The sequence below is a fragment of the Schistocerca serialis genome, chromosome 6, assembly GCF_023864345.2.
Source record: "Schistocerca serialis cubense isolate TAMUIC-IGC-003099 chromosome 6, iqSchSeri2.2, whole genome shotgun sequence".
NCBI classification, from domain to species: Eukaryota; Metazoa; Arthropoda; class Insecta; order Orthoptera; family Acrididae; genus Schistocerca; species Schistocerca serialis.
The window spans coordinates 566,940,666-566,967,389 of record NC_064643.1 but is presented as its reverse complement, the minus strand read 5'-3'; the positions used below and the strand labels follow the sequence as shown (position 1 = coordinate 566,967,389).

Below are 26,724 nucleotides of genomic sequence, written 5' to 3'. Positions count from 1 at the left end.
TGAATTGAAGGCACACATAGCGCAATGCATTCTGAATGTGACCCCTGAGATACTATTCTGTTGTGGAACATTCTGTGCATCAGTCTCATGACAATTAGAAACTGATGTCTTTTCACTTTTTATGTGATTCTTAGCCCCAAGACAATTAAAAACCCATGTCATTTTGCTTTTTTATGTGGTTTTTGACTCCAAGACAATTAAAAACTGGTCTCATTTTGCTTTTTGATTAATCTTTTTGCCTCAGGACAATTAAAAATTGATGTTTCCCATTCAGTGTGGTAAGATCTTGCTTTGGTGGGTGGACCTATCTATTAACAGTGTTACTACTGTTGACTGCTGAACTTGTGCAGTATTGCATACTGAACAGTATGGATGGTGTAATATGCAACTTGAATCATAGCCATCATATTGCAATTCATTTGACATTTGTAGCTAAACCCACTTACTTTAAGACACTTACAGCACCATCAATAGGTAAAAGTTTAATTAACATCTTATTTTGGTTCCATGGCATTTCCCCCTGTGTCAATAATATGTTGTTCAAATTTGATGCCATTCTTAGTAATGGTTCTCGTTGTACAGCATTTTAAAATTGGAGCTTTATTTATGGGCACCCTGTATGTAACCCCAACCAAATCCAGTCTCCACAGTAAAGTTCTGCATGGAATACATCACCTTTTGAATTGTCCAACATCCACAGGTTGAAATTAGCAGGTTCACTTCCCATGGACTGTTTGGCTCTGTGATGCCCATAGTATGGTATTATACTTTCATCCATTGACAATTCCTTGCCCTTTAGCATCAATCTGAAAGCCTCATTGATAAATTCAAAGAGAAAATATAACTTTTTAGGAGAAGTAGATATTTTTATAATCAGTCTATGGTGTGTCATCATATAAATGCAAATCTTTCAGAATTTCTTCAAACCTCCATATGTGAATGGCATCACTCCCAATTTTTATGTTACACTCTGTCGATACATTCACATATTAGGCACTCATAATATACTGGTGAAAGCATAACAGCTATCACAGTGAGTACTTCATGATAGGTAACATGTAAAGATTCTCTTGTTGGTCTATGTATAGATTAATCTGCATTGTAATGAACTTAATCAAATTTTCTGTGAAGAAACATTTAATGCCTATAATGGTCAGGTAATGGTGTTTTAGATACTCTGTTATGGAAGGTTTATATGGATTGTCCAAATCCGGCAAGGGCCAATTCTTTTCTTTTGATTGACCCCATGAGGCAATAGGTTACTTCATTCCAGTGACTGTTTCTCTGGGATGTTTTGATGTCTACATGCTGTTTATTGTTACGTAGGTTGAGAGATTATAGTCTACCTCCCAAAATTGCTTCACTGAGGAAGATCAGTGTGCATTTCTTGCTTTCAGCTGGTACACATATGCAAAAATGAATCTTGTGTAAACAAGTGAAGGGGAAATTAAAAAATTAAATAAAGTCATTTTCTCAAGAGCCACTGGTTCTGGTGTGATGTCTGTTGTTTTTTTATAAAATATGTAGGAGAATTGGCCCCTCTAAAAGCAACAGTTTATGCTATGTGACTAGACCAATGAAATGTGCCACATGACTTGAAAAGATGCAGGTCTTGATCTATCTCACTGATGTAATTATGCTGTAGTATTATGGAATGTACTATGTGACTATGTATGATATCTTTTCTGGGCCATCAAACAAGTCCTCTATAGGGATCACCATGATTTCTGCCAACATTAATTATTTGAAAATTTCACTTGTCTCAGACACTCTTTTTAATGTACGAAAATTGCCTTGTGCATTTCAATATTACATAATTTTCAAAGGCACAAAGAAGTATACAGATAAATCACCTAAAACCTACACTGTAAATACTGCAGAAATTGGTGTGCAGTTTTCACAGAATGAATTGGTAGTCAGGGTCTCATACTGTTAGCCAACAAACATATTATAATAATACTTAGAAAGTTTATTTTTTTGTGCAAACATACACTTTTTTAATGGAACAATGCCTGTCGACATTAAAAAACTAAAAGTAGGATAAATCAGATGTCAGTGGTGTCTGTTGCAGGAGTCTAGTGTGAGTCATTTACGAGATATCGTATTTTGAAAAGTTCCCACACGAGGCTTGTTGAGTAAAAGTGGTAGCACACACTAAAGAACAATACAAGGGCACACACTAGTTACACGGATCCTGACCGCTAACAAGATGATTGACCATCACGGATTCACAGATTGACTACTGGCAGCAGCAATACATGCTTCCACTCTGGTGAGGAACAGCTGCTGCACATATCTAGAGGAGATATCTGAGCAGGCTGTAGTAAGATGTAATTGCATATCATTGAATGTAGTTACTATATACTTGTAGCAGCTTATTTCAGCTTTCCCCACAGAAAAAAGTCTACAGGTATCAAATACGGGGAACAGGCTGGCCAAGAAACAGGTCATCTGTGTCCAATCCAACGATTTGGAAACATTTTATGAAAACATGCTGTATTACTTCATGCACTATGGGCTGGACAGCCATCATGTTGGTATCACAGGTTCCTGCTAGCCTGCAGTGGAACATTTTCTAGCACCCATGGAAGATGGTCTGTTAGGAGGCAGCAGCATTTACACATGTTCAGTGTTCGATCCATGAAAAACAGGCCAGTGAGTATGAGCTGGTGCTTCACTATCCCACATCACACGTTTACATGCAGTGGAAGCTGATGTTCACCTGACAAAGCCAGTGGGGATTGTCAACAGACCAATAGTGCATGTTTTGACGGTTTACCTGGCCACGATTGCTAAATGTGGCTTCATCACTGAACAAGATACATGATACATCTGGAGTATCATGTCTTAATGCCCATGTACAAAAGTTAACATGATCTTCATAATCATTTCCATGGAGCTCTTGATGAAGAGAGATGTGATAGTGATGGAACCTATGTCGATGGAGAATGCGTAGGACACTTTACTGACTCATGCTACTTCATCGTGTGATTGCATGGGAGCTAGAGTGAAGATCAGCTGAAACAGCAGTAAGAACACTGTTCCCTCTCTCCTGTCATTGCTTGTTTCCTTCTGTTACATTGTCTAGGTGTTACACTAGCATTTTCACATAATTGGTTGAAGAGATTGACAACTAACTGCCACGATCATTGATGTCTATTGGGAAATCTTGCGCATGCACCACGCATGAACAAACTTCATTCTTCCTACACTATCCATACACCATGAGCATGTTGGCTTTTTCTATATTGGTGAATCCCATCATCCATTCATGACCAACTGTTTGGACTGTCACACACTAACTGACTAGCAAGTTGCAGTGCACTCAAGGGATACACTAGCACACTGTGAGCAAACATAACAACATCGTACCCAGCAACTACACATGTTGAAGGACATGAAAAAGTGTCAGTGTGGAAACTTCGAACATACGATAGCTCATAAACAACATCTCCAACTAGACTTTTGCAACAAACGCAACTGATATTCTAATGTACCCTACTTTTAGTTTGTTAATGTCAATAGACATTGTTCCATTTAAAAAAGTGTATGTTTGCAGAAAAATACAGTTTCAAAGTATTATTACAATCTGTTTGTTGGCTAACAATACAAGCCCCTGACTACTAATCCATTCTGTGAAAACCGCAAATCAATGGCACTTTCCGTTTCCGCAATATTTTCAGTGTACGTATTAGGTGATTCACCCAACACACAAGGTATCATAAATAGGTAATGGTTACATAAATGTCACAATGAATCTACTAAAGATTATGGAGAAATATTATCAAATTTTTAAAAATATAAAAAAAAATCTTCATGCTAAATTGCTACTGGAAATACTGTAATATCAAGACACATAGAGTTTTCACCCAGGAAAAGGTGATAACTTAAGTTTTCAAGTGCAAAATCAAGGTGTATACGTGGACAAGGAAAAAAATTCCCGGATTTCCCGGTTAAAAATACACTTTCTCCCGGGTGAAAATACACTTTTTCCGTGTTCAGTGACAGTATACTCTTCCTCGGCACAATAAACCTCATCAATCCTTTGAATGTTTATGGTTTTATATACCGGAGTAGAATTTCAAGGCACTTTAAAAAACGAAACTCACTGGGGAAAAACATGCTTTGAAAGTCCTTTGATGTGCAGCAACGTGTACGCTGCATATTTTCGTATTACGAAGGTATAAATTTGAATTCCACTAAACACCCCATGTTACTTTTCGAAACATCGAAATCGAGATGGTGATGCGCTTTTGTAAGACAGTCATAGCTCATGTCACGTGATCTTGCCAGCTGATGGCAGCATACGACACGTGATGTAGTAAGCCAATAGCAAGATCACTCTTCAGTAGCGCGAACACAAAAAAGAAAAATTAATGGTTTAAATTAATATACATAGCTTTCACATATAATATTGGTCTCGAAGATTAATAAGCTGTAAGAGAAGCTAAGCATCCACATATAATGTTGATATGTTTTGCGCGTGTTACACTTCACGATACATCACACAAATGTGCCAGTAAAATTTTTAATAACGACGTAAATGTCTGATCTACTGGACTCGAAATTCTTCTAAATGGTCTTCCTCAAAGAGTTGATTTTTAAATGAGAGTCAAACGCTTTGCGATTTAAGAAATTCATCGTACATTCTCGCATATAGTTCATCTTGCGTAAAAGGAAATCTGCTTTGAATGTAACGCTTTTCAAACCACAGTTCGCAATATTTTCCCGCGACCTGTTAGAAATATGTTCGTTTCTGCAGTTGCAAGAGAGCGTCACATAACAGGCGTCACCGCTCTTGCGCAGCTACGATGACGCAGGAAGCCCATATGTTCGTACGTGTAGAACATTAAAAGCTCTTACATATGACATAAAATAAACAAGACATCAGACGATACTTCAAGAGCGTCGGAATTTCGTGAACCATACTAAAACGCATAATTCGGCTTAAAATGCACATTCGTATGTAAATTTTCTTGGAGCATATATTACCTAATGTTTGGTTTTTTATTAAGGCATAATGCCATACGTGCACTTAAAATGCAACGAACAGTTGAAACTAGCCAATAGCGCGAAATTAAACACTTCGTTTCAAATAAATTGACTGCCTCAGCAGAAAAGATTAATTTTCAGCCAAATCTCTTAAGCAAACCGGCAAAAATAACTTCATTGTTCTGTAAGGCGATTAATGGTTGACTGTCAGAGAGATGGAGATAAAATCTGACACTAATGACATATTTTATCCTTCCGTAATCATGCGAACGTATTTTAATTCATTTGATAGCTCCCGGCCACAAAAATCAGTTTTGTTATAATTTAACGTGAGAGCAATAAACGAAGAGGAAACAACAAAATCACTGAACGTAAACACAGGTCACGTGGAGACTCCCCACCTCAACTCAGACTGCTCTTTGCATCAGCTCCAGATTTACTGTATTTCCGAACTGGGGCAATATTAAGTAGTGGCGCCCAGCTAAACTTCTGTAACAGGAAGCGGGAGAACGTATTAAGGCCGGTTCCCACTAGGGCTGCCGCGCGTCAAAACCGCGCGTCAGCGGCGTGGTTGCCATGGAAACGGCGTCAGCGGCAAGGCGCGGAGGGCTCTGCGTCGCGGTTTGACCATGTCGAACCGCTTCCGCTGCCGCGTGCCGCGCTCCAGGTGCGCGCCGCCAATCACAGAACGCGCTGAGCGTGACGTCAGGTACGGCACCCCGGGCCACACGAACTTCCGCGGGAGCGCTGGCGCGGACGCGGCGGCAGCTATGAAATACTTATCATCCGATTCCAAGGAAACTATTCGGTAGAAAAATTTGATTCTTGTTACAGCCTGATATCTTCTCTCGATAAAGGACCGAATTTCTTTTCGTTATTCGTCGTGGTTACTTGCTGTATCGCATTTACGTAAACCTTTACACGAAATTTTAATGAGTGTGCAGAGGTAAAAACGCATTGCGTGGACTTTGCGTACAGTTCATTTTAGGTAATACATTATTCCGTATGAAATTTAGTCAACATATCGAAATTGTTATTAAAGCTGAGAGCAGATCGATAGCTATCACCGTTCTCGAGATATTGAATGATATATCGGCGGACGGGCTATGTTTCATTAGTTGATAACTTACGTCTACCACGTGTATAAAAGGTAAAAGGAGAGGGTGACATATAGATAGATTTTCCAAAGTCTTTATTAGCAATTTCAGTAACATGATAAGTCCTATATGCGATGATATCATGGTCGACAAAGCTCTCAAGTCCAGATACATTTGGAACACCAGAACCACCTCGTACAATAGCAACTGTCAACCATCCGTTGCCATGTGTGAAGGAATCATTAATGTCAATGCTGAAGTTCAATCTGCATCCACAGAAGACTGATGGTCCATCAAGTAGCGAGTGTGCAGCGACAGATTTTATAATATTGTTCTTTTTATCAGCTGCAGATGTAGTCATTTCAACATCTTCTATCGTTTTATACATTGTATATCGTGAACGTCGACGATAGTAGCGATATACAATGTATAAAACGATAGAAGATGTTGAAATGACTACATCTGCAGCTGATAAAAAGAACAATACTATAAAATCTGTCGCTGCACACTCGCTACTTGATGGACCATCAGTCTTCTGTGGATGCAGATTGAACTTCAGCATTGACATTAATGATTCCTTCACACATGGCAACGGATGGTTGACAGTTGCTATTGTACGAGGTGGTTCTGGTGTTCCAAATGTATCTGGACTTGAGAGCTTTGTCGACCGTGACATCATCACATATAGGACTTATCATGTTACTGAAATTGCTAATAAAGACTTTGGAAAATCTATCTATATGTCACCCTCTCCTTTTACCTTATATACACGTGGTAGACGTAAGTTATCAACTAATGAAACTGTATTTGTCTGGATCAAAGGCAAGGGTACATGTGAATATGTAAAGTTTGTTGGTGATTGTACTGTGTATTTTCATAAATAAAACTTATTTACAAGACCCATTGATCTGTAGCGTAGCCCACTTGAGGTTAGGTTGGGAGTTTTTTTTTGGAATGCGAAGATGTTGAAATGACTACATCTGCAGCTGATAAAAAGAACAATACTATAAAATCTGTCGCTGCACACTCGCTACTTGATGGACCATCAGTCTTCTGTGGATGCAGATTGAACTTCAGCATTGTCATTAATGATTCCTTCACACATGGCAACGGATGGTTGACAGTTGCTATTGTACGAGGTGGTTCTGGTGTTCCAAATGTATCTGGACTTGAGAGCTTTGTCGACCGTGATATCATCGCATATAGGACTTATCATGTTACTGAAATTGCTAATAAAGACTTTGGAAAATCTATCTATATGTCACCCTCTCCTTTTACCTTACATACACGTGGTAGACGTAACCGCGACCGATACTTCGTCCTGCTCGCCGTAAACCATGTGGTTGTATCAACCGCAAATTTCGTAAACGGTTCAAGAAATCGAAACGCGTTTTTTTGCAAACGATAACTTGTAAAAAGTCATGTATTTCGTCGCATGATAAATATCCAAAATCTGTTTATCTACCAAGATATGAAAGTAACCACAGTTTTTCAGAAGGGATAGATGAATTTTTTAAACGGCATTTAATAGCATGTGGAATGAGAAGTTAAACCGAGACTAATTTGCTGGCATGTCATAAGATGTAATTTGATACGTATCCACAGCTATTGATTATTTCCTTTGGAAGTAGCAAACGTTTTTTTTCTATATCCAGTGTACTTTATTGGTTCAAGACGCGTTTTGCCTTTTACTTTAAGGCATCTTCGGTGGAATCTAGAATGATTGTTTTGTTTTGATATGTGATGCTTGCAGATTATAAAACAGTTCACTTTTTTTTACGTGAATAACTGATTACTTACAGTGAATCGAGTTTTGGGCGGACATCTGCGTTTCTCCTCACCTGGTCACATGCTGGGGGTTGAGCTAAAACTTAGTTTGTGGAACATAAGCACATTTTCATGTTCTCTCTTTTTTCTTCTGTCACTAGCTGTAGACATTTTACCAAAAACACTGAATTGAAGTCGTAAATAATGTGTTCACCTTATGTCCCTTCCTGTTTGGTTTGTTTATGTACATGTTGCCAGCCTAAAGTATTATATGCTGAAAACTAATGTTTGTTTATTTCTGTCCTGCTTATATCTGTATGTGTGTGTGGCTAGCCAGTGATAGTTATAGAAAGTTGAAAGTGAATGCAGTAGTTGTCAGACAGTGGTTGAAAGATTTGGTGTTCAGCTGATTTCAGTTTTGGTTTAAATGTTTTGTGGAGGAGTGCATGGAAAAGTAAATTCACTGCTTACATTAATAGATAAAATAGTAGAATAGCATTTCAACAGATGATTATTATCGGAATACTATCACCCAACCCCTTTTGTCCTCAATCTTTGATGCCTCATAATATGTCGTGTCAACTTACCCCTCTTGTAGTCAGAGTTGTGCCATAATTTCCTCTTGCTCCTCTATTTAATTCCGTACCTCTTCTTTAGTTACACGATCCTCATATCTAATCTTCAGCATTCTAATTGATCATCACGTTTTGAAAGTGTCCATTGTCTTCTTGACAGAACTGTTCATCGCCCACATTTCACTTACATACAAGGCTGCACACCGCACAAATACCTTTGTAAAATAGTATCCAATCATTAGAATTTATATTCCATGTGAACAAATTTTCTTTTTTAGAACGCTTTTCTTGCTATTCACTGACTTCATTTCATATCCTCTCTACTTCTGCCTTCTCAATTACTGCTTCCCTTTCAAGTCATTGAAGTCTTAGAAATGCAGTTTGGTTTCAGTACAAGTTGTAGATAATCTTGTGGCCCTGTGTTTTATCGATGACATCTCCAGAGCTTCAAAGAATGTTTTAATGAAGATTGTCAAAATCTCTCTCTTAACATGCAAATGCTATAAACACAGTTTCGCAGTTCTTCAGTGTGTCTACTTAGCTAAGTGGTAGGATCAGTATTGCCTTGCGTGTTCAGACATCTCACAGGAATCTAACATTGTGCTTATGTTAGTTTGTACAACCCCTCCCCCTCTCCTCTCTGCATATTCCTTCCACTTTCTAGCCTTCTCTTATTTGCTTAGTTCTGACTTGCCAAATGAGTTCTTGACAGTTGCTTCTCCTTTGAGCAAAGTTTTCTTTGTTCTTTCTCAGTTTCATTCCCTTATGTTTTCCAAGTGCAAAATCACGTTGCAATTTTGGACTTTCTGTCAACGTCATGTTTAGGCATTTCTATTTCCTATGGCCTACTTTATTTGCTGCATTTTTATATTTTTCCCTCGTATCAAATTTAGTATATCACGTTTTATCTAACGATTTCTACTGTACCTTCTTCCCATTCACATACTCTGCTGCATTGATCACTTCTTCTCTCAAAGATATCCATTCGTATTCTAGCGGATTCCTTCCTCTGTTTCAGTCAGTCGTTGCATTACGGTAACTTTAAGATTATCGAATAACTGTGGGTCTTGACTTATTCAAGTTCTGTTTCCTTAATTTGCCACCATTTACTGTCTCTTTAGTTGTAAACCGCAGCTCGTAACCAATAAATTATTGTAGGTTTGCGTCTGCACCAGGAAATGTCTTATAATTTAAAATCTGGTTTCGAAAACTTTGTTCCAAATATGTATTATTCTTTCATGATTCTTAAGCAAGGTGGTGGCGATGATTACATTATGCTCTGTGCGAAATTCTATCTGGTGGCTGCCACTTTCATCCCTTCCCCCAAGCCTTTGTGTTCTTACTGTTTCCCTGTACCTGCTACCGTATCACATTTTAAATTTTTGTCTCGCTTAACTATCTGAATAATCTCTTTTGTCGTACATTGTTTCAATGTGTTAGGAGATAGTGAACAATCATGAGCGGTAGTTATCAAATCTGTTTATGGTGAAATGAGAAAACATGAATAATGAAATATGTGAAAGAGTACATTTGTACAGAAAGTGAAAACATGGTATGTCTTCACCCAACTTCGTCTTTCCTTCATGTAGATGTAAGATATAGTTATCCAAACACACCGGTCGTTTCGGTGGGTCCCGCCCCGCACCTCAGTGGCTGTCCGTCATTGGCTACCGCTAGCGTCTGCCGCTTCCAGATGGGAACGCCAATTCCGCGAGCCGCCGCGTCAAAGCGGAAAACGCTTGCCGCTGCCGTTGCCGCACCCCGCGCTCTAGTGGGAACTAGAGATGGGGGATGCGCTCTTGAACTAATTCATAGAGTTGAATCTTTCAAAGGAGTGAACAATCAGTGATTCAGAAAAAAAGAACGGTAGCTCCAAACGTTTCTCACAGCAGAGAGAGAGAGAGAGAGAGAGAGAGAGAGAGAGAGAGAGAGAGAGAGAGAGAGACGGAGCATATCAGCGGGGCCTTTGCTGGTCAGAGCACACTGAACGCCACACAACACAGCCAGCGCCGGCCTCTGCCCTGCTTCTACCTTGGCTGCCTGCATTGTGCAGTGCCCCATTGGATTTTGTGTTTCACATATGCCGTGCCGTCCATGTGCGTCGTCTGCCGCGCGCAGTGTCTGGCGCAGCTTAACTTCGCATCGCACTCTGTCGGCGATCGTTTCAGTCGCACGTCCTGCCCTCTGGGCAGTTGATGCGAGCAACAGGACAGAGAGCCACCTAGCGGATAACATAGGAACTACTTGCAACAACCTGCTCGCAAGAGAACAGACGATTTGTTTCGGAGCGGGTGAGTTCACCGCTCCCCCCACCCTCGGAACTCACCCGCTCAACGCTCACCCCACCGTCTCGACTCTAGCCAGAGCGTTGAGCAAAGCGACTCAGGTGTCACTCTGCTCTCTGCGGTCTAAGCTCACGCAGTAATACAGCTCGCGGCTCGACCCGCTCGACTCAGCGCCTCTGCATCGGAGTTCGTCCCTACTGGATATTGTTCTTCGTAGTAATACCGCTATGTATATTACATTATTATGTTATGTATACATCAATTGTTTTTATTTTATTTTTATTTGTTTAAACTGATTAGATTAGGTTCCTGATGACTCCTCTTACTATAGGATTTTTATTATGGACACTCGAATTTACGCTTTAATTACGAGCGAACCGATAAACGTATCGCAAAATGTGATACACCAATATTTTCCTTGTTTTATTCTGCGTAAGGCTATATGCAGCACCTTCGTTTTACAGTCAAATTTATATTTTTTTTTCTTATTCTGGTACGGATTTTGCGATTTTAGGCGTCTTCGGAAGGAAACGTTCACTTTAAAAATATATGGCTTGCGATGAATTTGTATGAGGTTAATGAAATTTTAATACATTATAGCCAAATATATTGTTAATGTAAATCTCAAGTTACAACATTTTCCGATCACCCAAAAAACCACGATAGTGCAAAATAAATCAATAATCAAAAACTTTGTCATATCGTGGAAATTTCAATAAACAATACAAAATTCTTACTCATTATCTGTGTTACTTAAAAATAGGATCAAATAAGATAAAAATACAGGTGTAGTACTGGAATAAACCAAGTTTAAAGGACAATGTGCCTTCCATTTATTTTCTATTGTAAATGAGTGGTGAGTCATGAAAAAGAGCTAATTCATTTCAGGGAGTGAACAGTTCTGATCCAATCTCTGAAAAGAACAGTTTTGCCCATCTCTAGTGGGAACCGGCCTTTACTCATGCGCGACTCAACTGCGCATGCTCACGAGCCCGCCCGCAACAGCTCAAACGAATCTAATTTAAACAGTTGTCACGTCACGCTCATCGGAGGCAATTTGTTATAAAGCATTGCATAGTCTTCCTAAATCCTTTGACACACATTGCTGTTGACAGACGCTTGTATGAGCACTGTTTTGTTGTTGTATACGGCTCAATTTTCTTTGCAACTTAAGTTGTATTTTCGTCTTTTTTTCGTTTATGTTTTGTTGCTGCAGTATTATTCTGCAGCAGCGGGATACAGTAATATCCTTTGTTAGAGTATTGGTTCTTACCAGTCAAAATCACAAAAATTTAACTGAAAACCAAAACAATGAAAAATTCCCAGAATTCTAAACAATTCTCGGGTTTTTCCCGTTTATCTTCCGCATGAAAAAATTCCCGGGTTTTTCCCGGATCTCCCAGTTGTCCCGGGTCGCATACACCCTGAAAATGGTCACAACATCTTATATTTCATTTTTGCAGACTATCAAGAATATTTGAAAACTAATTTGCTCTGATTGTTCATGAGATCTAGAGGACAGCAGATAGTAGAGCTTAGGTTGATATCACATTTCTGTACTGCCAGAAAGACTTAGTTCCACACTTTTATCTAATAAACAAAGTAAGAGTGCACAAAATATCTTCAACAGATATGTGACAGGAATGGATACTTCATAACTAAGAAAACCAAGTACATAGTTCTTAATAAGGAGGAATTATCAGAAGTAAAAGTAGTGTCTGATGCACTTCAAGGAAGTGTGATAAGATAGTTACTGGTCATAATACAGTGTGTACATAATGTCCGGGAACATTTTCAGTTATTCATTGCACAAGAACTAAACATTTTACAGATGTCATACATATTGCATTTTGAAGAGGAACTCTGAAAGTTTTTTTCACAATCATTCAATATGCGAACCATGAGTGACCCGGCAGATGTCAATATGGTAATTGAATTCTTGCCATACCCACCCCAGAATGGCATCGTTGACTGTGGCAGTCCCATATTCTCTCCCAGAGCTCTGCTACATCAGGTGGTACATACACCAGATCTTTAATGTGTTCCCACAGAAAAAAGTCACACAGAGTGAGATCTGACGGTCAGGGAGGCCATTTCATGAGACCGCAGTCCCCTTCTGTAGCACGGCCGATCCAACGATGCGGCAGGTCCATGTTCAGGTACCCACAAACTTCACGACGAAAATGGGGTGGAGCCCTATCCTGCTGAAAGATGAACAGAGGGTCCAACTGCATTTGAGGCAAAAGACATTGCTGCAACATGTCCAAGTAGGAACATGCAGTGACAGTGTTCTCAGTGAAGAAGAATGGTCCATACAGCTTTCAATGTGACAAGACACAAAAAACATTTACCTTTGAGGAATCACACTCAAATTCAGTGCATTTGTGTGGATGATTTGTACCCGAGATTTGATAGTTATGCCTACTCACTTTCACATTAGTGTGAAAAGTGGCTTCGTCGCTAAAAATTAAGCAATCAACAATGCGATCCCCATCCTCATTCAATTGTTGCAACTACAAAACTCAAAATGCTTGTCTTTGTCATCGTCATTGAGCTTCTGCACTAGCCCCAATTTGAATGGTTTCATAGACAGTTTCTGTCATAGGACTTTCCACATTGTCATTGGAGCCATTTCGAGTTCACGGGAAGTACGACGCACCAATTAATTTTGGATTCCTTATGAATGTCTCTCGTATGTGCTCCACATTTACTTCACTCACACTGGGACGTCTGCTTCTCTTTGCCAGTCACAAGCAACCCGTCATAACGAATTTGTTGTGCCAGTGGTAAATGGCCTCCCTTGTTGATGTTTGTCTAAGACGGAAATTCTAAATTGCATGATTTTCTTTGTGTTGAGCTTGAGATGACTGTGATGATGAACATTAACATCATACATCCAGCATTCTTAGCTGGTTGAGCATCTCCTCTAGCCTTATTAATTCATTATAGTCTTCAGATATACACAATCATGTTGTTCCTATTGATTTTATAATACCATCTGTCCAGCTTCACTTACGTATTTTCATATCTCCTGTAATGTGGAAAGAGAATTTCCTTTATTACATTTTCCAATCCAATCTGTAACCTGATCCATTTGTTAACTTGCCTATCTCTCCTAGATGTTCCCAGAATGCTACGTTTCATTGCTTTCTGAGCAACCCTCAGCTTTTGAATGGTTTCTATATTAAAAGTCTCTGTCTCACTGCTGTAAGTCACAACTGGTAACAGACAGTAATCATAAATGTACTATTTCAGACACAATGGGACCTCACTTCTGAATTTTTTTTAATTTACTGGAAGGATTCCACATAATTTTTACTCCTCTGTTTACTTATTTATTTACTAGCTTAGCCTTAGCACCCGCTGCTTCACTCGTGTAGTCTATATGGTCTGTAGAGTATTTTTTGCTTTTATTTAATGAAGATTTTATGTTGTTCACCAATTGCAACATCTTCTTAAGTTTTCACACTAATTAAGGCCATTGATGCATGGTCTGTCCCAAATGTACTTCTAACCAAAAAGCAATTCCGGTAGCTGAGTCCAAAGTTTATGTTAATCATGACTTGTGGATTCTTGTGGTGATATTTCAACAGGAACTTTCATCCCCTAACATATATTTCTTTATATCTAACCGAGAAGTGAAATACCAGTTTTTGTAGATTTAACTTTACAAATTATTTGATACAAAAACTATTTTCTTAAATATTTTCAACCCCCATTTCACCCCTTAAGGGACTGAATTTCCAAAAACAGTGACACACAATTTTTTATTTCTAACCGAAAAGCCAAATGCAAATTTCATAGATTTAGCTTTGATAATTAATTCACAAGGAAATATTTCATAAAACATTTCTTTTCCTATTTCAGTCCCTTACGGACTGAATTTCCAAAAACGCTGAAACACGTATTTTTTTAATTTCCATCTGAGAAGTCAAACACCAATTTTCATAGACGTAGTTTTAAAAATACTTTAGCAGCTCTGCAATAATGATTTATTTTCAAAAAAATATTTCACTCACTATTTCACCCCATTAAGGGGGGTAGGACATCAAACGGGCCGACTTGGAGCATGAGAGGCACCACAGGACATTTTAATTTCCACTGTCTATACTTTTACAAGTAAATTCATAAAACTTTGTCAGCATGACCAGGAAGGGGCAGGGGCAGGGGAAGTTCAAAAACATAAAAAAATAATTTTTTTTACATGTGAAATTTCATTTTTTCACTTACTATTGGCTGCATTTGTTGCTATAGGTACACTTTTCTTCATAAGTAAGAGAGACTGTTCAATGAATTTTGCACAACATACAAACCATACTTACAGGTGTCTGAAACTAGTATCTACTTAATTTATGAAAAAATGAATGAGCTGTTACGCTTTAAACCTTATGTTTAGAAAAAAATCTATTTTTGCAGTTAATTATCTCAATTTTTACCACAGTTTTTAATAGATTTGGAAAATTCTAGAGTTCCACCTTCAAGTACGGTTTGTATGCTGTGCAAAATTCATCAAAGAATCTCTCTTACTTGTGAAGAAAAATGTACCTATAGCAACAAATGCAGCCAACAATAAGTGAAAAAATGATGACATTTCATATCTAAAATAAATTATTTTGCTATGTTTTTGCACTTCCACTGCTATGAGTGTGAATACTGAATCCTTCCTGGTCATGCTGACAAAGTTTTATGAATTTACTTGTAAAAGTATAGACAGTAGAAAATAAAATGTCCTGTGGTGCCTCTCCTGCTCCAAGTCGGCCTGTTTGACATCCTACCCCCATTAAAGGTTAAATTTCCAAAAACGCTTAAACAAGGATTTATTTATTTTTGGTCAAGAAACCAAATACCAATTGTTATAGGCCTGGCTTCAAAATTACCTTAATAGCAACATATTTTCAAAAGAACATATCATCCCCTTAGGGGTGGAATTAAGAAACATCCCTTTTTAAATAATGTCTACAGTACAAGATCAACACCTTTCCAAATTTCAAGTTTCTACCCTTAGCGGTTTGGATTGGGCAACAATGAGTCAGTGAGTGAATGAATCAATCAGTCAGGACATTGCCTTTTATATGTAGAGATTATTATTATTATTATTTGCTACCCACCCCATCGTTCTCTTCAACTGCCATAAATTCAAAAACTTACGAACCAGTAGCTTGAGATGATAACAAGTTGCCTATTGATATTATAATGAGTCAACATCCAGAACAGGTGCAGAGCCGATATAGCCACAGAGACAAGAATGTGAATATTGTTATTTAGCTTACCTTGTTACATAATGAAAATTAGTATTGTTGTTGATTTTCCATAACTGAAACCAAGCAGGTTCAGTGAAATTGGATTTTTCACCCTTACCAACTTCTAACCAATTTTTTTCACAGCATTAGATCTAGGTATTGCATTTTCTTTTCCAGAAGGGTTTCTTTCTTTTCCTGTGTACTGGATTGAGAGCATGCTAATTTTCTGAAAATTCATACTGCTCCTTTTTTCCCATCATAAAATATTTATAAGTAGTTCATTATGTTAATAACAATAATCTAACTAAGATTATCAGGAGCTTAATCTGAGGTCATTTTAACTTTAAATAAGCATATTTTGCAGTACTTATAATGTGTAAGATATAGGCTCCAACGCTATGCAGCATCATTTCCCAGCAGCTGACTGAGAGTTAGGTGTGACCCTTTCAGTCATAATTTTCATTGCACCCCCCTCCCTCTCTTCCTCATATGATAACAATACATTAAAAAATACTGTATTCTGAGTACTGATGCTAAAGCTACAAACCTGCAAACCTTACAAGTTGCCAAAAATTTATTGCTGTTTCACAACATTTTTCTAGAAGTGGAAAACCAACCCGAATCTGAGAATTTCTGAGATGATTTATTAAGGAGGAAATGCCTTTAACCTTCAACTCTAAGAGGCAGATACACATATTTGTAAATGACTGATAAAGCTGATACTTTCTGTAGAAAATTTAAGTCGTGGAGCAGAAATTTATAAATTCTAGAACTGTTCATAAATGTAGATGAACATGTATAGACTTACCAGGCCGAAGAAAATCATGTAAAAACTATTGTTTTGTACCTATTGAAAATCACTTAATCATGCTGGAAAAGAATTTTAAAAAGTTTTTCCTTGCTGACAAAAACTTGGTAGCACATTACGTGTGGGTTAGGGATCCATTCTAAAATAATCCTGAAGGCTGCCCAACTGCCTAAGAACATATCTTGATGGACTTCATGGCACATGTTGAAATCAGAAGAGAATTTAGTATTTATTGCTCTTTGAATTTTTGGCAGGAATGGATGTTAGTGTTCTGCACTAAAAACAAGGGCGGTTCATATGCTATTGCCATTTTCAACATACTTACTTTGTGAAACTGGGTTTTCTGTCTTGGACAGTTTGAAGACAAAATATAGGTCTTAGCCAAACAGAAAAAGAACTCACAGTGTCTATTTGTAACATTAAACTCTCCTTTGAAAAACTTTGCTCTGCAAGACAGGCTCAAAGAAGTCACAATAATCACGAAACTTGTTTTCCTTTAATTACTGAAAAGTTAATTACCTATCTTGTTTTTAATTTAGAATTGAAAACTTAATTATAAATTTGTTTTTAATTTAATATTTAAAAGTCAATACGAAAAGCATTGTGCAGTACTAATACAGTCCTGCTTATAACTGCTTTGTATCAGTAGAACCACGATTTTTTTAAATGTCAGAATGAATTATGCTTTGCTTTCTTTCAGCAAATTTATCAATTTTTGACTCATAGTTTTTATTGTTATGCTCGCACCCACCATTTAATGCCCCCCCCCCCCCCTCCTCCCCCACAAAGGGGTTCACACCACAGGTTGAGAAACACTGGGCTGAATTGAGAATGGATAATCCACTAAAAAGATTGACATTTACCTGTACTGGCTGAGAATATCTTTGCTGTGGAGTAGTTGCAGAAAATGAAGACTGGGATGTGGAATGAGTAGGAGATGTAGGGCTTCCATGTTTCAGCTGCTCAATATGTTTTTCCCTGAAAAATAAAGCATTTTATACTTTATTTAGTCAGCTTTGTTGTACATAAATCTCATATTTACTGCTATAACTTTTGTAATGATTTACACATACATTTGTGAAAATTGCACAATCCAGAAAGTATGACCCACATGGATTCAGACTTAGAGCACATTTAGAACACTGTATAAGTGATAAATGATACAGAGATAGGTCCAGCAGCATCCTCCCTAGTGTGATTAGTAACACAGTAACATCAATGGGAATGCTTGCTGTCTTGCAGAATATCATTGATGAAACCTGCTCTGGTTATCAGTCAGTTGAGCATCCTATTTGTCATCTTCAGGTGTTGTTTTCATGTCCAGTTCATTCTTTCCCAGTCACTGGACTGCAGAAACCTCTGCTGAGGGCTCATAGGTGGGCCTTCTGTTGCCTCTAGAAGAGATGTCATGGCCTGCGAGTTGAATCCTGGGTCTGCCTCTCTATTCTGCCTGCCACCTCTGCTGCTTTTGCATGAGAACATTCTTGAAGTATGTGTTTGCTAATGCCATACAGAGCTTATGAGAAACTACTGACTGACAAGACTGTCATGTGTTCTTATTTCCACTGCCTCTTTGATGACCAAATTCCAGAACGCATTTGTGCACCACAATGCTTTTATCCATTGGGGGTGTGGAGAGCTGTGCTCTGCCACAGCAAACTTGTCATTATGGCTAACGCCAAGGCAATTGCTCCTCACATTTTCTGAACAGTGCTGCAACAAGTATCGTTGCCTACCACACTTGTTACTGATGCTGTAGATGCTAGGTGCAAATAGCCCTATGATATCTGAGTGACACACGTATAGTCTTGATTTTAACTGTTGAATGGAAATGGTTTTGATGTCCAATAGTGAACATTATAAATTTACCAATTATGGCAGAACAACACATCAGCACGCCATGTTAACAATTTGACGCAGTTTGTGAAAGCACATCAAGAGAAATGTCTCAACAAGCGTGATCTAGTCAGCTTCAACATCATGTCTCTCTCCACATGGGAACCACTAAAAGATTACATGGCTTTACTAGTGAGCCACTTTTTCAAGAATGGCTACTCAGGGTCACAAAAAAGATGAGCTCTACAGTCCAGCAAGAAGGTGAATGAAAACAATCCAGAAGAAAAAAATGAGTACCTGGGATTCCTTTTGTATCTGGGGCCACTCAAAATACTGTCAGGAAAATGGAGAAGCACAAAATAAAAACTATTTTCCAATCAACGGTTAAAATAAAAAATATGCATGGGTCATTCAAATGCAAGCTAGGTCTACAATCATGTGGCGTCTATGGCATCAGTTACGATTGTGGTGTGTTGTACATTGACCCTTCACAGCAATGCACCTCACAGTACTAATCAGAACATGTGAGGAGCATCACAGGTTGTCCTTTGCTGAGCCAAGAAAAGCACAAGCCTTTGTAGCTGGGCAGAAGATTACTCTGACATGATGTTTCTATGAGATCCTGCATAATTTTGTTGAAATATTGCCAGCATATGGGAGGAATGCCCTGGACTTGAACCACTCCTTCTCCTATTGATCTTATAGTTTAGTTTAGTTATGTCATGTTCTGTAGATAATTTTAATGATTATTTTATTGATACGATGTGGAACAAGTCAGATTACAAGATTCATGTCAAAGTAATCTTCCACCCACCTACAAAGAATTGTGCTCTTCTTGGTTTAGCTGGCAGCTGTGGCCGAGCAGGTCTAGGCGCTTCAGTCTGGAACCGCGCTGATCCTATGGCCACAGGTTTAAATCCTGCCTTGGGCTTGGATGTGTGTGTGATGTCCTTAGGTTAGTTAGGTCAGTCCAGGGGACTGATGACCTCAGATGTTAAATCCCATAGTGCTTAGAGCCATTTGAATCTTATTGGTTCAGCAAAAGATGACCTGGGATAGTGAAGGGCTGCTATCTACAGAATACCTTGCAAGTTTGGTAAAGCGTGCACTGATCAGGCAATGCACACAGTTAGTTAAGGGCAGGTTGAACATGACCACTACAATCACCTTTTGCAGCCCAATAAGCCAGCAACAGCTAAGCATTGTGTTTCCAAAAGATATTCAACTGGACAAGGTATGAGACCTGGTTATTTCTTTAATATCTTCAGAAAGAAAACGTTTTGTGACTAACAACACATATAGTGACAGTTAATTTTGTTGTTGTCGTCTTCAGTCCAGAGACTGATTTGATGCAGCTCTCTATGCTACTCTATCCTGTGCAAACTTCTTCATCTCCCAGTACTTACTGCAACCTACATCCTTCTGAATCTGTTTAGTGTATTCATCTCTTGGTCTCCTTCTACGATTTTTACCCTCCGCGCTGCCCTCCAGTACTAAATTGGTGATCCCTTGATGCCTCAGAACATGTCCTACCAACCGATCCCTTCTTCTAAAGTTGTGCCACAAATTTCTCTTCTCCCCAATTCTAGTCAATACCTCCTCATTAGGTATGTGATCTATCCATCTAATCTTCAGCATTCTTCTGAAGCACTACATTTCGAAAGCTAAAGGTCTAAACTATTTATTGTCCATGTTTCACTTCCATACATGGCTACACTCCATACAAATACTTTCAGAAAAGACTTCCTGACACTTAAATCTATACTCGATGTTAACAAATTTCTCTTCTTCAGAAATGCTTTCCTTGCCATTGCCAGTCTAAATTTTATATCCTCTCTACTTCAACCATCATGAGTTATTTTGCTCCCCAAATAGCAAAACTCCTTTACTACTTTAAGCATCTCATTTTCTAATCTAATACCCTCGGCATCACCCAATTTAATTCGACAACATTCCATTATACTCATTTTGCTTTTGTTGATGTTCATCTTATATCCTCCTTTCAAGACACTGTCCATTCCGTTAAGCTGCTCTTCCAGGTCCTTTGCTGTCTCTGACAGAATTAAAATGTCATCGGCAAACCTCAAAGTTTTTATTTCTTCTCCAAGGATTTTAATTCCTACTCTGAATTTTTCTTTTGTTTCCTTTACTGCTTGCTCAATATACAGATTCAATAACATCGGGGATAGGCTACAACCCTGTCTCACTCCCTTCCCAACCAATGCTTCCCTTTTATGCCCCTCGACTCTTATGACTGCCATCTGCTTTCTGTACAAATTGTAAATAGCATTTCACTCCCTGTATTTTACCTTTGCCACCTTCTGAATTTGTAAGAGAGTATTCCAGTCAACATTGTCAAAAGCTTTCTTTAAGTCTACAAATGCTAGAAATGTAGGTTTGCCTTTCCTTAATCTATTTTCTAAGATAAGTCATAGGGTCAGTATTGCCTCACGTGTTCCAACATTTCTACGGAATCCAAACTGATCTTCCCTGAGATCGGCTTCTACCAGTTTTTCCATTTGTCTGTAAAGAATTCGTGTTAGTATTTTACAGCTGTGACTTATTAAACTCTCAACACCTGCTTTCTTTGGGATTGGAATTATTATATTCTTCTTGAAGTCTGAGGGTATTTTGCCTGCCTCATACATCTTGCTCACCAGGTGGTAGAGTTTTGTCAGGGCTGGCTCTCCCAAGGCTGTCAGTAGTTGTCTACTCCCAGGGCCTTGTTTCGACCCAGGTATTTCAGTGCTCTGTCAAACTCTTCACGCAGTATCATATCTCCCATTTCATCTTCATCTACATCCTCTTCCATTTCCATAATATTGTTCTCAAGTACATCGCCCTTGTATAGACCCTCCATATACTCCTGCCACCTTTCTGCTTCCTCTTCTTTGTTTAGAACTGGGTTTCCATCTGAGATCTTGATATTAATACAAGTGGTTCTGTTTTCTCCAAAGGTCTCTTTAATTTTCCTGTACGCAGTATCTGTCTTACCCCTACTGAAATAAACCTCTACATCCTTACATTTATCCTCTAGCCATACCTGCTTAGCCATTTTGCACTTCCTGTCAATCTCATTTTTGAGACGTTTGTATTCCTTCTTGCCTGCTTCATTTACTGCATTTTTATATTTTCTCCTTTCATCAATTAAATTCAATATTTCTTCTGCTACCCAAGGATTTCTACTAGCCTCATCTTTTTACCTACTTGATCGTCTGCTGCCTTCAATACTTCATCCCTCAAAGCTACCCATTCTTCTTCTACCATATTTCTTTCCCCCATTCCCGTCAATTGTTCCCTTATGCTCTCCCTGAAACTCTGTACAACCTCTGGTTTAGTCAGTTTATCCAGGTCCCATCTCCTTAAATTCCCACCTTTTTGCAGTTTCTTCAGTTTTAATCTACAGTTCATAACCAATAGATTGTGGTCAGGGTCCACATCTGCCCCTGGAAATGTCTTAAAATTTAAAACCTGGTTCCTAAATCTCTGTCTTACCATTACATATTCTATGTGATACCTTTTAGTATCTCCAGGCTTCTTCCATGTATACAACCTTCTTTCAGGATTCTTGAACCAAGTTTCAGCTATGATTAAGTTATGCTCTGTGCAAAATTCTACCAGGCGGCTTCCTCCTTCATTTACCCCCAATCCATATTCACCTACCATGTTTCCTTTTCTCCCTTTTTCTACTATCAAACTGCAGTCACCCATGACTATCAAATTTTCGTCTCCCTTCACTGTCTCAATAATTTCTTTTCTCTCATCATACATTTCATCAATTTCTTCATCATCTGCAGAGCTAGTTGGCATATAAACTTGTACTACGGTAGTAATCATGGGCTTTGTATCTATCTTGGCCACAATAATGTGTTCACTATGCTGTTTGTAGTAGCTTACCCACATGCTTATTTTTTTATTCATTATTAAACCTACTCCTGCATTACCCCTATTTGATTTTGTATTTATAACCCTGTATTCAACTGAAAAGTCTTGTTCATCCTGCCACCGAACTTCACTAATTCACACTATATCTAACTTTAAGCCATCCATTGCCCTTTTTAAATTTTCTAACCTACCTGCCCGATTAAGGGATATGATATTCCACGCTCCGACCCATAGAATGCCAGTTTTTTTTTTCTCCTGATAACCACATCCTCCTGAGTAGACCCTGCACGGAGTTCCGAATGGGGGACTATTTTACCTCCGGAATATTTTACCCAAGAGGGCGCCATCATCAATTAACCATACTGTAAAGCTGCATGCCCTCGGGAAAAATTACGGCTGTAATTTCCCCTTGCTTTCAGCCGTTCACAGTACCAGCACAGCAAGGCCCTTTTGGGTTAGTGTTACAAGGCCAGATCAGTCAATCATCCAGACTGTTGCCCCGCAACTACTGAAAAGGCTGCTGCCCTTCTTCAGGAACCACATGTTTGTCTGGTCTCTCAACAGATACCCCTCCATTGTGGTTGCACCTATGGTATGGCTATCTGTATCGCTGAGGCACGCAAGCCTCCCCACCAATGGTAAGGTTCATGGTTCATTATTAATTTGAAATCTGATATTTTAGCTCTTTGAACCCTCTTGCCAACAGGCAGCATGCATGTAGTATCACCATCATGCACGTGCCTGTGCATCATAGATGGAGCAGTATTTGAAAAGGGTGTGAAATACGACAGAGGTCACTGATGTAGCAGTTGCCTTTTCACTTTTGCCTGTGCAACAATTTTTGATATAATTTTAGCAATGCGAATTAGCACTCTCCAGTGCAAAACACACACCTGAAGATGGCTGAATGGTTACCAGCTGAAATATTGTGGAAAGAAGTCAATGTTATCCAGCTGCAATCCCAAAACTTCATGAACTACTCTTTATGGTGAGAAAATTTCAAGAATCACACAAGAAAGTAAATGGTAGAGGTTACATACAGTTGTACTGTACTTAACGGTTTCTTCCCTCACCATTCACATATGAAGTGTGAGAATAATGGCTGCTTAAATGCATCTGTGCATGTTCTGATTAGTCCAATCTTGTCCAAACAGTCCCTACAGGAGAAACACGTTAGACGCTGTAGTAAGTTTCTAGATTACTCACTTAGTACTGTTTCTCGAAACTCTCTAAGTTGGTTTTTGTAGGACAGTTGACATTTATCTTTGAGTGTCTCCAAGTTCAGGTTTTTCAGTATTTCTGTGACACATTCACATGGATCAGATAAACCTGTGACCATTCATGTTGCCTTTAAGTGCTGCTGTGAGAAGTGGCCTTATGAAAGTCCAATGCATTGCAGTATTATTTTTGAAGAAAACTGTCTGATATCTAAACTACACATACTTATCTAGGTGTTCATCTACCACTCAATACTTGCACTTTACGGTTAGTGGTTATTGTTGCTCTTTCCAGTATTTGTATGATTGCCAGGATTTTACAGCAGGTAGCAGAAGATATACAGCAGCAAAAAGTAGTGTCTATCTAGCTGATTACACGAAGTTAAATTTAGCCCAAGTAAATACAAATAGATTGCTGCTGTTTAAAAACAGTTCTTAATTAATGTGCTTTCTAATAGCTGCTTCCCTATGTTAATAGCTACATTTACCTGTTCCATATTCCTATATAGTCTCTCCAACACTGTGACACTACAGATGAAAGTATCTGAAGCAAAGGATTTCATATGGACAAGGGCTGTATTAGAAATACTTTCAGTATAATGCTTTTCCTAGTAGTAATGTTACTTGGAGGAGAATAATCATTAATAGGACACAATTACTTGCTATTATATACTAACTTAGGTACAAGATTCCACCCTGCTCATGGTCTTTATCTGAATCAACTTGGAAAGAAGTATGTGAGTAATGAAATCATAAAAGTAGCCAATGAGTTAGGCATAGCAAAAACCGATAGCTCTGAGTCAATACCACTTAGATTTAGGGGCAACTCTTTTTTAGAGGTAGCAAAGAAGGGCCGAGACTAACAGGTTTGTCCAGATTCACAGTGGATGATCAGATTAAAGATAATAATAATATAATAAATGTCGGTAACACTAGAGAGAAATAAAGCAGTAATGACGACTGTCCCCATAAAAAAAAATTACTCACCAGCTTTGTCTCTCAAGATAGGTTATCTCAATATTGAAAGTATAAGTGGAAAACATGTAATTTTAAATGAATGTGCAAATGAGAACTTATTTGATGCATCACACTTAAGTGAGCACTGGTGTAAAGGAGTGAAATACCTCTTCATGTACTAGAATAACTAGATGATTTCCACTTAGCAAACAGCTTTAGCAGAGAGCAGCATATTCATGGGGGTGTATCAATTTAAATTAAGAAAGAATTAATAAATTGTAGTAATGAACTGGCTTTATAGATCACCAGACAGAAGTCCACTAATATTTTTAGAAAAACTTTAGACTTTACTAAATTTCTTTCTTAGTCCTCAGTGGAAGAAATATAGTATAGTGGTTGGTGGTGACATCAATGCCACATTTGATGTAAACAAAGACGTGCACACCATAAATGAATTTAAAAACCTGTCACGACAATTCAACTTCATTTTTACGAACTGCAAACCCACAAGACAGTCCGCATACTTACAAATGTCAATAAAGAGTTACTGTCTTCAGGTGTAGCTGTCTTTGATTTCTCGGACCATGACTCAGGTTGGGTAAAAATAGGTACAGATAGGCCTAATATGGACTATAAGGAGTTTAAAGAGCTTAAACTAGTCATCACAAGACCAATAACATGAGAAAAATTGTCTGATTTCATAGTCTCACTTAGTAATTATGACTGGCCACATATGTTTAACAATAATGGCCAGGGCTCTGCCACTACATTGTTCGATACATTTTTTCATTCTTTCTTAAATATAATTGAGACCAACTGCCCTCAATACAAGTGTAAAGTTAGCCTTAAAAGTAACAGTAATAGACATAGGGATAAGAATCCGTGGTATACCCCTCAACTAGCCAATTGAAAAGGAGTTGTTGTTGTATAGAGATTCTTACAGACATCAGAAAACTGATATGGTTAAACAAAGGTACTAAGAGCACAAAAGGAATATAAGTATGCTTTAAATGAGGCCAAAAAACAACATAACCTGGTCAGCATTGAGTCATCAAAAAATAAATGCAATAAAGCATGGACTGTAATAAATTCAGTGGCCAAAAGCAAGCAGAAAGGTGAGGTAGAAATTTCAGCAGATGGATTTAATAACTACTGTATAAAATCTGTTAACCAAATTAGGGAAAGAATTGGGAGGCCGCAAAAAACTTTAGCTGATCTCATTAAATATCATAATGTAGACTACACCCTGAAAGACAGATTCATTTTAACAGAGGTCACACCAGATGTTGTTTTAACTGTTGTAAATAATTTTAGGCCTTCTGATGGTGAAGATATATATGGTATTTCTTGCAATATGTTAAAAATGATAATTGGGTACATAGTATATCCTCTTACTAAATGTATAAACAGATGTCTAATTGAAGGAATATTCCCAGATGTATTAAAATTATCTAGGGTAATGCCCATTTACAAGAAAGGATCCAAAATTGCCCATCTAGCTGTCGCCCAATATCTCCGACATGTAATAACATTATTACTGTGGTACAATTTGGCTTTAGGAAGGGCAAATCCACAGTCCATGCCAATGACTCCCTGATTAAAAAAGTGCTTAATGCTTATGAAGGAAAAAATTTTGCTCAGGCTACCTTTTGTGATCTTAGCAAAGCCTTCCATTGTGTGGAGCATATTTCACTCCTCAACAAACTAGTTTATTATGAAATCACAAACAGTGAAGTTGACAACATCTTCGAATCTTTCCTCAGCAACCGTAAACAAATTGTTTGTATTGGTAAACCTCTGCTATTTATCCTAATGACAAACGATCTACCATCTTACATAAATACTCACTCCATTCTCTATGCAGATGATACCACTTTTTTCTATATCAGCTCAGACATGCATATGCTCCAAACTATGGCAAATGACACAATATCACAAGTATCAGTCCGGTTTCGAGCTAATGGGTTCCTGCTTAATGAGAGTAAAACTCAAAAGATTGTATTTAGTTTAAGAGTTCTGCCAGTAGCAGACTTCATGGATAGTTTTAACTTCTTAGGTACTGTTA

The 26,724-nt window shown here is 38.3% G+C and overlaps 1 protein-coding gene across 5 annotated transcripts in view; it reads right to left on the bottom strand.

Moving 5' to 3' along the window:
* The window catches only part of LOC126484483 (zip homologous protein 2-like), a 116,096-nt gene that overhangs the window by 74,298 nt on the left and 15,074 nt on the right, over positions 1-26,724 (bottom strand). For all 5 annotated transcript variants that reach the window (XR_007587862.1, XM_050108015.1, XM_050108013.1 and 2 more), the window contains one exon: positions 17,628-17,742. Coding sequence is in view for 4 of the 5 variants with exons in the window: in XM_050108015.1 (XP_049963972.1) it covers positions 17,628-17,742 (115 nt within the window). In the remaining variant the exon portion in view is untranslated. The remainder of the gene's footprint in view (positions 1-17,627; positions 17,743-26,724) is intronic.